This window comes from Petromyzon marinus, chromosome 20 (genome assembly GCF_048934315.1).
Source record: "Petromyzon marinus isolate PM22_M1 ecotype Great Lakes invasive population chromosome 20, UKy_Petmar_22M1.pri1.0, whole genome shotgun sequence".
Taxonomy (NCBI): domain Eukaryota; kingdom Metazoa; phylum Chordata; class Hyperoartia; order Petromyzontiformes; family Petromyzontidae; genus Petromyzon; species Petromyzon marinus.
Window position 1 is genome coordinate 13,927,117 of NC_133686.1, and position 12,722 is coordinate 13,939,838.

Genomic DNA, 12,722 nt, shown 5'->3' on the forward strand with positions numbered 1-12,722 from the left:
CCTGTAGTAGTCAACCATGACTAAATGGAGGCGTGCCGCAAACACAGTGACCAGTGATGTACGAGGGTGCCTCAAGGTGACCCTGAACTTCATGTCTTAGATAATCATGACCCTGAAATTACTGTTTTACGAGTGACAGTTGTGGAGTGGCAGTGGCAATATCTGGCAACAACTCCTGTGAGAAGGGATGTTATAGCCACTCAAAGCAGTCTGGATATTTTCCAGACTGCTTTGATGGCAGCAAAGAGCGTGCGTGGGACAGCGGCATTGTGTAAATTACGCTTCCAATGAAACCAGATCAAATTTACAAGAGATTTCGCTCTAAAGTTCTCGATACGTCTTTCGCGTACAAGTGGGTGAGAGCGGTGGAAATATTGTAAAAGGACATAAAACTGAACACATTTTTCAAAAACACCGAGGCCTTAAAATATATACAGGCATACCTCCTATAGCGCTGAAGAATGCAGTCTTGGTAAATTAGTCACTATAGAAAACAGCGCTAAAAGGTCACAATAACACGGTTCCAATGGGGATGCGTTCCCGACCAATACTTTTTACCTATGAGCGATGAGGGCTTCATTAGGGAAGCTTCATTGGGGAATCAGTAATAAAATGATACTGTCCACATGATAAATGTATTAAAGCATTTTATAACAAAAAAAATCACTTTATAACACATAGGCTTTCACGACCAATATCCATAAGGTTTATTTGGATAATTGGACCTCCTTTGACAGTACCAAAATATAATAATAGGGTTTTTCCCCTTTTTTTCTGGCAACAAAACTGAAACCTTTTTTTACAAGGATTCATGTCTGCATTAACCACAATACGTGCAGTCAAAATGCAAACAAAAAACACACTGATAATATATGCATTGTCCTTGAAACTGATTGGTCCACACCAGAGACAGCTTTCCTTAGAGCCTGGTCTCAATTGGTGCTCGACCAGATGACGCCAAAAGGCGTTCGAATGCCTTTTGGCGACCAATCAGTTTCAAGGACAATGCATATATTATCAGCGTGTTTTTTGTTTGCATTTTGACTGCAAGTATTCTGGTTAATGCAGACATGAATCCTTGTAAAAAAAGGTTTCAGTTTTGTTGCCAGAAAAAAGGGGAAAAACCCTATTGTTTTTTTGGGTTAGATCGCGTAAATATATAAATGTCGTTAAAACCCGCCACCACCCGACACAGCCAACGAGTAAGGGTTGTCACGTAAACAGAACATGCCAATTCGTCACTAGTACAGCACACTGTGTGTTGGAGAGCAAAGCCACAACATTTACAAACTGAGTATGACGTTTCTCCAGTAATTACAACTAGCTTCATCACGCGACAGCCAGATTTGTAAAGTCTTATTGTTTTGTTCCTTATATAAAGGGCAGCATACTTCAATAGGGATTATCGTTGGTAGGGCTATTTTCATAAACACAATAGACAGGAAGGACAAGTTCAAAGGGCTCACATAATGCACATGCATAATGTATGTTGCCTCAGTAATCCCCCCCACATTGTGCAAGAGCGCAGAAGGGTGGTCAACACATCTATGCCTCTATATAAGGAACTAAACAGTAAGACTTCTACACACTGCCTGCCGTAATCACACGCTCCATGGGATGCTATTGTAACCAATTGGATTACTCAAGCCATGAATCACCAATAAATGGATGCAGCGATGAACCCTGCATGAATAAATACTCGAACGTGGCTATCGCATCGACTGAGCAGAATCGATACAATAGGCACCTCCATTCAGATTCCACAAGACCAGTATATGGGCTGAAACACACCCCTACTGGCAACGCCATGCCCACTTTCTTCCATATATGGGGGGCTGTTCCGCTCAGGAATTTTCCATCCATAAAAAAATGGCGTTATAAGAGGCAGCGCTATAAGAGGAAAACCCAGAATAAAGGTTTTTGGGTTAGATCGCGAAAGTATAAATGTGTCGTAAGTATACTTTTGCGATCTAACCTAAAAACTTTCATTATGAATAATATTGGTCGCGAAAGCCTACATGTTAAACTGAGGTATACCTGTATATAATAATAAGCAACGATTTGGACAAAGGCCCTTCTTCCATCTGAGGCGGAGTGGGTGCAGTCTCCTGTTGTGGAGGGTCTGAGAGTTATGGTGCATTAAGGGGTTGGTCCGCTCCAGACTCCTTTTCTTTAGAACTGCTTTTAGTGTTTAGGTTTGTTGTCCTTCCCGGCACCTCCAATTATCATCGTCGGCTACGTGTGGTGCGAAGGCAGTTCAACGTACGTATGTACGTACGTATGATCGGCAGAATTAACCTTTCGAGTCCACCGCCTCCCTTTTCGGCCGGGCACTGCTATTCTCATCCCCTCTTCTGCTGGACTATGAAAAAGAGCTTCATAGCTCATTGGATTCCTCCAGTATTAATAAACATTCTCATTTTGATTATGAGAATAGGTTTTCCCCTTTTTTCTGGCAAGAAAAAAGGGGAAAACCTATTCTCATATTTTGGTACTGGCAAAGGAGATCCCATGATGTAGCTCATTCTGATCATTTTGCACCTTCTTCCTGTTCTCACGTTATTTTTCCGTCTTTTTTCGGGATGTGAGCCTGCCCCCATACTGGAATGTAACATTTGGCCCTTCAGCTCTAGAGGGTTTGTATTTTCATCTTTCGGTGCTGTTCACCCAAACCTGTCAGGACGTCTTGTTCTTCGGAACTAAGTTTCACCGGAAATATCATCTCTTGAAGTTGAATATGAAACCCGAAAGGCCTCAATGCTGATTCACTATATGCCCTTGTGTTTACGTGCAGGTGGAATTCAGCAAAAAACAAAACCACACACATACTCCGTGGCTTTTATCATCATTTTTTTCAACGAAACAACCGAGCGCGCTCCCCTACCTTCGTTGCGGTGAGGGCATTGCCAAGGCTGACGTACGTCACGAACGTGAGGATGGAGATGAGCACCGGCGTCACCGCCCACAGGTACACGCACAGCGCGTCCAGGTACTTCATGCCCAAGAGGCCCTTCAACTCATCCGAGCGAAACCCATTCACTTTGCGCGAGAAGCTCTCCTCCCAGCAGTGCAGCTTGATTGCACGGATGCCGAAGAGAATCTCGGTCATGAGCTGTGAATCGCCGACATGGTGTTGAGTTTTATATGTGACGAACCCACTTCATTTCTAAACTACTTAAATTATAAGAGAGCCAGACAATTTGGCACCGATTGAAAAGAAAACTATGATAGAGAGGGTCCTTGCCTATAAACATCGGGCAGTTCACCAGCATTGGTTCAAGTAAGCCTGTTGATGAGACACTACATATCAAAACTGGTCCAGCGTTTTGATTGTGTTGAATAAATTCTGCTGAAATTATGCACTCCCAGAAGGCCATGTTGCTGAAAGGATGTGCAAAATAAATGTTTAAAAAAAATCTATGTGGAGGGTACAGATGTGTGAAGGAGGCATATTGTCTGCTTATTTAATTTATTATATTCTGTACAATGACGATAGTGGTCATTATGCATCACATCTATGGTGGCAAGATGTTATCTATCTCGCCTGGCATGCAGGAGGTCGTGGTGGCGTGCATTTTTGCCGGGTGCTCCGGTTATTCCCTCCACATTTAGAAACATGCGTTTAGAGTATATGGCTGTAATCAATTTCCCAATTATAAACCACTTTGGTGAGCTATCATTTGTCGCCAGGACGCTTATGAAAAAGAGCTATATAGCTTAAGGGACCTTACCTGGTAAAATAAAAAAAAAATTGTTAAGTAAAGTTACATCGAAATGGTGTTGTTTTGTTCAAACCAACCTTGACTCTTCCATCTTTGTGGTGCATCATCGCTTGGCTAAATCCTCCGATCTTATTCGCGATCAGTTTGTTCAGCGGGACGAGCAAGATGGCGACGGCGATGCCGGCCAGGAAGGCGACGCCGACCTGCTGGTAGAGCAGCAGGAGAGAGACGGCCACCTGCAGAGGCAGGCTCCAGAACGAGTGGAAGCTTGGGCAGAAGTTGACGATGCGGTCTGTGTCGGTGCTCATGTAGTTCACTATCTCTCCCGTGCTGAACTCGGACAGGGAGGACGCGCCGACCCGCAATGATTTCCGATAAACCGTCGTGACCAGGGCTGCGCGTACGCACAAGGCAATCTTGTTGATCCGGTAGGAGAACTGATTGTTGAAAAAAGCCCCAAAAAATGTGGTCCCAAAGAGGCCGGCAATGTAGTAGTAGCCGTGAGAGGCAGGCTCCTGTCTGTTCTCCATGAAGGAGAGCAAATATTGCAGAATGACAGGGCCCAACAGACCGAGCACAATGGCAATCAAGTAGAGAAGACCAATCGATAAATAGCGAACGCCGTAAACCTTGTAGAGGGACCAAAAGAGAGTGCGTCTCGGCTGGCTAGCAAGTAATGGCGCGTCTTTGCTGATGCACAATCTCTTCCCAGTTGGGCTACTCTGGCTGACATCCTCAGGAATGCAATCCCTTGTTTGGTTACTGTCTGCATACAAAACGTCTTTAAACGCTTGAGACACAAATGATACCTTCATGTTTTCAGGCAACTCAAGGATATCATCAGGGCTATTCAATTCTCCATTGTAACCTTGCTTCATTACTGGGTTTAACCAAATGTACAAAAGTTTTGAAATGAAGCTACTACTATCTTCAGTCACCGCCTGTCGGTGACGAGCATCAGGAAAAAGTTGTTCAGTTTTTCTTTTCCGACTGCCTAAGAGCGCGGTCCTTTCACCTGCATCATTAATGGATTCCACCTCATGAACGGCCACAAGACGATTTGATGGAATCAGTGAGAGTAAATAGACCGCCATGAGCACTGGAACGCCACACATTACCACTTTGTGCACACAAGCTGCAGCCCCGAGAACGCAGAACTCGGGCCTCGTGAAGAAAGCCACTCCGTTTATGACTGCGGAGGGAATTGTTGCGAGCCAGACAACGATGATCAGCGGCGGTCCCCGGGAAAAGGACAGCTCAGATTGAGCAACGGAGGACAGTGCCAGGGAGTGGAACAGCCAAGCGAACGCTGCGACGCATGAAGCCATGATGTCCAGGTGTCGCGTTTTGACATCAAAGTCAAAGGAAAGCGACACGAGGTCGCAGAAAAATAGTGCCACCACCAAAGCCGACGTGAGGATTCTCAGCACCCAGCCGTACGATACGGGCATGTGACTATCGTGTCTGCACACAAACACAACATCGCACGCCCGCTGGTTAGTCCATCTTACACACGTTATACAACATTGACATACATATCGCATACTCGCAGAGTCCACATTATATTGGGGTTTGTGTTTTCTCTATTTATTATTTATCACAGTTGCTGAGCAGAGGCCCAAAAGGCCCAAAACACCACCAACAAAATTCACGAATATACAGTGAGGGAAAAAAGTATTGATCCCCTGCTGATTTTGTACGTTTGCCCACTGACAAAGAAATGATCAGTTTATATTTTAATGGTAGGTTTATTTGAACAGTGAGAGACAGAATAACAACAACAAAATCCAGAAAAACGCATGTCAAAAATGTTATAAATTGATTTGCATTTTAATGAGGGAAATAAGTATTTGACCCCTCTGCAAAACATGACTTAGTACTTGGTGGCAGAACCCTTGTTGGCAATCACAGAAGTCAGATGTTTCTTGCAGTTGGCCACCAGGTTTGCACACATCTCAGGAGGGATTTTGTCCCACTCCTCTTTGCAGATCTTCTCCAAGTCATTAAGGTTTCGAGGCTGACGTTTGGCAACTCGAACCTTCAGCTCCTTCCACAGATTTTCTATGGGATTAAGGTCTGGAGACTGGCTAGGCCACTCCAGGACCTTAATGTGCTTCTTCTTGAGCCACTCCTTTGTTGCCTTGGCCTGTGTTTTGGGTCATTGTCATGCTGGAATACCCATCCACGACCCATTTTCAATGCCCTGGCTGAGGGAAGGAGGTTCTCACCCAAGATTTGACGGTACATGGCCCCATCCATCGTCCCTTTGATGCGGTGAAGTTGTCCTGGTCCCTTAGCAGAAAAACACCCCTAAAGCATAATGTTTCCACCTCCATATTTGACGGTGGGGATGGTGTTCTTGGGGTCATAGGCAGCATTCCTCCTCCTCCAAACACGGCGAGTTGAGTTGATGCCAAAGAGCTCCATTTTGGTCTCATCTGACCACAACACTTTCACCCAGTTGTCCTCTGAATTATTCAGATGTTCATTGGCAAACTTCAGACGGGCATGTATATGTGCTTTCTTGAGCAGGGGGACCTTGCGGGCACTGCAGGATTTCAGTCCTTCACGGCGTAGTGTGTTACCAGTTGTTTTCTTGGTGACTATAGTCCCAGCTTCCTTGAGATCATTGACAAGATCCTCCCGTGTAGTTCTGGGCTGATTGCTCACCGTTCTCATGATCATTGCAACTCCACGAGGTGAGATCTTGCATGGAGCCCCAGGCCGAGGGAGATTGACAGTTCTTTTGTGTTTCTTCCATTTGCGAATAATCGCACCAACTGTTGTCACCATCTCACCAAGCTGCTTGGCAATGGTCTTGTAACCCATTCCAGCCTTGTGTAGGTCTACAATCTTGTCCCTGACATCCTTGGAGAGCTCTTTGGTCTTGGCCATGGTGGAGAGTTTGGAATCTGATTGATTGATTGCTTCTGTGGACAGGTGTCTTTTATACAGGTAACAAGCTGAGATTAGGAGCACTCCCTTTAAGAGTGTGCTCCTAATCTCAGTTAGTTACCTGTATAAAAGACACCTGGGAGCCAGAAATCTTTCTGATTGAGAGGGGGTCAAATACTTATTTCCATCATTAAAATGCAAATCAATTTATAACATTTTTGACATGCGTTTTTCTGGATTTTGTTGTTGTTATTCTGTCTCTCACTGTTCAAATAAACCTACCATTAAAATTATAGACTGATCATTTCTTTGTCAGTGGGCAAACGTACAAAATCAGCAGGGGATCAAAAACTTTTTTTCCCTCACTGTAATCAGAGAGATTGGTTGCTGGCTAAACTTAAAAAGAAAAACATTCACATCAAGGTACAAACTGTGTGCAAAGCAATACTCGATTTAATTAAAGTGTTGTAAAAGAGCATGACAATATCATGGGACCTCCTTTGCCAGTACCAAAATATCAGAATAGGTTTTCCCCTTTTTTCTGGCAACAAAACAGGTGTTAAGATGTTAAAACACCAAACTGAAACCTTTTAAGAGGGATCATGTCTGCATTAACCACAAATCTTGTGGTCAGAATGCAAACAAAAAACATACTCTGATAATATATGCATTGTCTTTGAAAATGATTGGTCCACACCATAGACAGCTTTCTTTTGAGCCTAGTCTCAAACGGTGTTAGACCAGAGGATGCCAACATCTTAACATCTTAACACCTATTCTTAGCTCTTTCGGTAAAGTCACGTTGAAGGGAAATAATAAAATAATAAAATATATAAAACAATAAAAATTCTCACGACGTTTCGACCATAACACAAACGGTCGTCATCAGGTGTGTCGGTTTGCATTTATTTATTTAAATTTTCAAACGGTGCATTTATTTATTTAAAAAACGTCAGCGCCACGCGCAGCGATTTGCCAGTTTATTTAGAAGGACTAGTCCATCTATGTTCTGAAAAGAGGAGGGGGGAGACGAAAAATTAATGTATGCTGTCTGAAAGCCACTGTAAGCGTGAACAATCAATTAAGACCTGAAATGGTTAATCAAATCTTTCCAATGATTGCTAAGCCAGAATCCATTTTCTCGGTTGAAATTGTCTCTGTGCTTGTATATGTGGATAGCCTCATGAACGAATCTCTCATGGTAGCCAGATGGCTTACAAAGAACCTCTGTCTTGGAAAAGTCAATGTCATGTGAGCCTACTGAATTATAACAATGATCTGCCATGGCCGAGGTGTTGGTCCTACCGTGTTTAAGGTCTGCTTTGTGTTCACGAATGCGGTCCGAGACATGGCGTTTGGTTTCTCCAATGTAACTACTACCACAGAGGCAACTTAGTTTGTAGACACCAGGGTACTGTATGTCCAGAATCACATCTTTTACAGACGGAACCAGATCACGGATTTTATGTAATGTGTTGAAATGGACCTGGATCTTGTGTTTATTCAAGATTTTGGAGATCTTTTTTGTGATCCCCGCAATGTAGGGTAAAGTGATCACAAAAAAGAGCTCCAAAATCTTGAATAAACACAAGATCCAGGTCCGTTTCAACACATTACATAAAATCCGTGATCTGGTTCTGTCTGTACAAGATGTGATTCCGGACATACAGTACCCTGGTGTCTACAAACTAAGTTGCCTCTGTGGTAGTAGTTACATTGGAGAAAGCAAACGCCATGTCTCGGACCGCATTCGTGAACACAAAGCAGACCTTAAACACGGTAGGACCAACACCTCGGCCGTGGCAGATCATTGTTATAATTCAGTAGGCTCACATGACATTGACTTTTCCAAGACGGAGGTTCTTTGTAAGCCATCTGGCTACCATGAGAGATTCGTTCATGAGGCTATCCACATATACAAGCACAGAGACAATTTCAACCGAGAAGATGGATTCTGGCTTAGCAATCATTGGAAAGATTTGATTAACCATTTCAGGTCTTAATTGATTGTTCACGCTTACAGTGGCTTTCAGAGAGCATACATTAATTTTTCGTCTCCCCCCTCCTCTTTTCAGAACATAGATGGACTAGTCCTTCTAAATAAATTGCCAAACCGCTGCGCGTGGCGCTGACGTTTTTTTTTATAATTAAATACACCGTTTAAAAATATAAATAATTTAATGCAAACCGACACACCTGATGACGACCGTTTGTGTTATGGTCGAAACGTCGTGAGAATTTTTATTTTTTATATATATTTTATTATTTTATTGTTTCCCTTCAACGTGACTTTACCAAAAGAGCTAAGAATATGAATTACTGCAGTCACGAAAACTTCAAATCAAAATCTTAACACCTGTTTTGTTGCCAGAAAAAAGGGGAAAATGTATTCTCAGCATGACAATAATGTAACAGAGTACAGATGAGTAAGAGTCAATTAGTGTCCACAAACATTCCATGTAGTCGGTTGTAACAATCAATAACAGGAATTCTCCACAACTCTGACTATCTCCTGATGAGGCTGGTTATCATGGCCAGCGAAACGTTGTACTCGATTTGTAAATACTGCGGGTTTATCTCTCCAGCACACCGGTGTGCTGGAGTGGTAACTAATTGGCAAGTTTTGTTGACGTGACATAACATTACTGATGGACTCTGTTGGGTGGTGGCAGGTTTATCGACACATTTATACTTACGCGATGTAACCCAACAAAAACTGTGTTTTGGATAATATTGGTCGCAAAAGCCTGCGTGTTAAACTGCATAAAGCAACGTAAACATGTCCTTAGCTCACAGTCTGCACCAGTCACGAGGTCCTTTTGTCAGTCCCCTTGGTTTTTCTGGAAGTCCATTCCCCCAGCCACCTATGCTGTTGACTCCCTGCCTGGGATTGACTGCCTACATATTCCTGTTTCTAAATAGCATCTACTACTGGATCAAAACCACCAAAGGGGATGAGATGCTCAGTCTTAATTTAAACTAAAAACTAAACTATTTTTATTTTACCAGGTAAGGCCCACTGAGCTATATAGCACTTTTCAGAAGCGACCTGGCCACAAATAATCACGAGTCCAATGAAGTGGCTTATCATGTGAAAATGTATCATAATTTACATTTATTTGTAAGGCACCTTCCACTATTGTCTGAAGGCGCCAAATACTCTAAACGCATGTTGATTCTAAATGTGGAGGGAAAAATCAGAATACGGCCATGGGGAGAGAGACATGCAAACTACAAATATATAGACGTTAGGGTTTGGGTGGAACCCACGACCTCCTATATACCAGGCGAGGTGGTTAACATTTCTCCACCGAGGCGCCCAATTTATAAATGGGTATGCTTTGACCTGTCAGTCAACGTAATTTAAAAAACATAGCTTCTCTGATGTATAAATTATATTAAAGTAAAACAACCAAATACCTGTATTTTCCCATAAAGAATGCCGAGCTCATGGCCAGGAGAGCATGCGAGGGCACGTTCAAAGCCACTTGATTCAAACAGTGGCCAACGGATCCGTTCATCCAGAGAGGAAAGCGATCCTCTTCCGTGGTTCCGCACAGAAGGACCAGCAAGTCACCCATGGCCACCTGCACGAGAGAACAATGTGCGTGAGTGTGTGTGTACGTACGATGAACTTTTTTCGCACCGTACGTAGCCTAAGTGGAGGGAAAAGGAGCAACACTCACAGCAACGAGCGGAGCGCTGGGCGCTAAGACGCAGCAAGTTGCCAGTGGGGAGCACAGTTGGTGCATCTGCCAGTCATCTCAGTCATGATACCTGGGTGTGTTCTGTGACCTGTCAGCAGCGAGCATTCGACACTTCACGTGGCCTCAAAGTAGCCGGGCAGAAGCGCCGTGGTGACGTAGTGGGTCAATTGTAGTGTCAGTGTGTCAGTGGTAGCGCGTGTGCCAATGTCAATGTATCAGTGGCAGTGCATGCTTCAGTGTCATTGGTAGCGCGTATGTCAGTGTCAGTGTGTCAGCGTTTCTGTTTGTCAGTGGTAGAGCGTGTGTCAATGCGTCAGTGGCAGAGCATGCTTCGGTGTCAGTGTGTCAGTGGTAGCGTGTGTGTCAGTGGTAGCGTGTGTGTCAGTTTGTCAGTGGTAACGCATGTCAGTGCGCCTTCCCATCAACTGGAGGCGAGGAGTGGTGGTCGTGGTTACTTATGTCCCCACTGAAGACGAACATCCGTGGAGGGATGCAGGCAAGGCCGATGAGTCAGATGCCTTCTATGACCTCCTGTCACAGGTGCTGGCTAAAGCGGCCACTCGGGATAGTCATCTTGTTGGGTGACTTCAATGCCCGAGTTGGCCATGATGCTGGCACCTGGTCTGGAGTGATTGGAAGGCATGGGCCAGATCAGCTTACCAACACGCTTTTCCGGCATCGGCGCATCCACACAACATCATGGATGCATGCCGGGTCCAAGCAAGAACATCTGCTGGACTACATAGTGATGGAACAGCGGATGCGAGCCCATGTCCTTGACACCAGGACCTACCGTGGAGCTGATCTGCCCTCTGACCATCGACTTGTCATCTGTAAGATGCACCTGCCAATTCCTCCGCTCCGGTGGTGGGTGTACACCCAGGACCCCATTCCAACCTAAGGTGGCCTGGTCTCAGCAAGCTGATGAAAGTTGTAAGCAAGAATTTCATCATCGCTTGAGGCTGGGGTTGGCATCGTCCCCCACTCCTCCTGATGTCGAGGGTAAATGGGCGAGGTTTAGGACTGTGACTCATGCAGCTGCAATGGCTGCTTTGAGTACGCGGTCCAGACCTCTCCAGATACCCTGGCTGACAAAGGAGGTGTTTAGGATGGTTGAGAAAAAGCGACAAGCCTACTCTAATCGTCTACAGCATCCCATGTCAGAGAATGAGGAGGCTTACCGCAGCCATCGCTCGGAGGTTCGGAGAGCCGAGGCGCTGCAAGGATGGGTGGTGGTCACGGGTTGCTGAGGAGATGGAGTCTGCATTAATGGCCAATGATCACAAATCCCTATTTAACTCCATCAAAAAAGTAACCGGCAGTGCCACACCTCTTACCATCATTAGGGGGAAGAACGGTGATCCAATCTCCGACCCCCAGGAACAGGTTTGCAGATTTGCTGAGCATTTCTGTGAAGTCCTGGGTGAGGGGAAATCCCTCGACATGGAAAACACCGTGGGACAAAGTGAGGATGACCCTGCTGAGGTTGCGGTGCCTCAAATATTTGAAGAAGTCACCTCCTGTGAGCGGCTGGCTGAGGTGCCATCTGTTGAGGAAGTACTAAAGGCGATCCAGAGTCTGAGACCAGGAAAGGCACCAGGCAGAAATGATCTCCCAAGCGAAATGCTGAGGGAGGGTGGCGTTTGTGCACAGACTGCCCTACATGACATCATATCAACAGTCTGGACCACTGGACGGGTTCCGCAGGATTGGAAGGATGCCCTTGTGGTCCCCCTCTTTAAAAAGGGGGACCGCACAGACTGTAACAACTACAGGGGCTTCTCACTCCTCAGTGTGCCGGGAAAGGTCCTGGCAAGGATTATTCAACATCGTCTTGCCAGGCACGCTGAGGAGAGGCTTGCGAAGCCCCAACGTGGTTTCAGGAAAGGGCGGTCCTGCACAGATGCCATATTTTCTGTCCGTTTGCTACAGCAGAGGTGTAGGGAATTCCAACAAGACCTACATCTCTGCTTTATTGACTTGGTCAAGGCCTATGATACCATCAGTAGGCCTGGGCTCTGGGTAGTTCTTCGTGCTTTTGGAGTCCCTGCCCCTCTGCTCACGATCATTAAGGACCTTCATGATGGTGAGCGGGCCCGGGTAAAACTACGTGGCCAGGAGTCGGAGTCATTCCCTGTTCACCTTGGGGTGCGACAGGGATGTCCTCTGGCTCCCACATTATTTAACATCTTTTTCAACCACGTAGTCCGTGAAGCCTTTGATGGCTGTACCAGAGCAATTTCCATCTGGTACAGATACAATGGGAGGCTGATCGATGCCCGGGTGCGGTCAAGGGATGGCTCCCTATTGGTCAACCATGTCATGTATGCCGATGATCTGGTAATTGCCGCTTACTCAGAAGAGGAGTTGGAGGTGCTGCTGCTGAACCTGGAGCAAC

The 12,722-nt window shown here is 45.3% G+C and overlaps 1 protein-coding gene across 2 annotated transcripts in view; it reads right to left on the minus strand.

The window, feature by feature from the left end:
- The window catches only part of ABCC10 (ATP binding cassette subfamily C member 10), a 69,069-nt gene that overhangs the window by 43,560 nt on the left and 12,787 nt on the right, over positions 1–12,722 (minus strand). For both annotated transcript variants that reach the window (XM_032957482.2, XM_076068335.1), the window contains exons 2-4: positions 10,038–10,204; positions 3,800–5,186; positions 2,885–3,112 (exon numbers count right to left, since the gene is read on the minus strand). In XM_032957482.2, coding sequence (XP_032813373.2) covers positions 2,885–3,112; positions 3,800–5,186; positions 10,038–10,198 — 1,776 coding nt within the window. In that variant the 5' untranslated portion in view covers positions 10,199–10,204. The remainder of the gene's footprint in view (positions 1–2,884; positions 3,113–3,799; positions 5,187–10,037; positions 10,205–12,722) is intronic.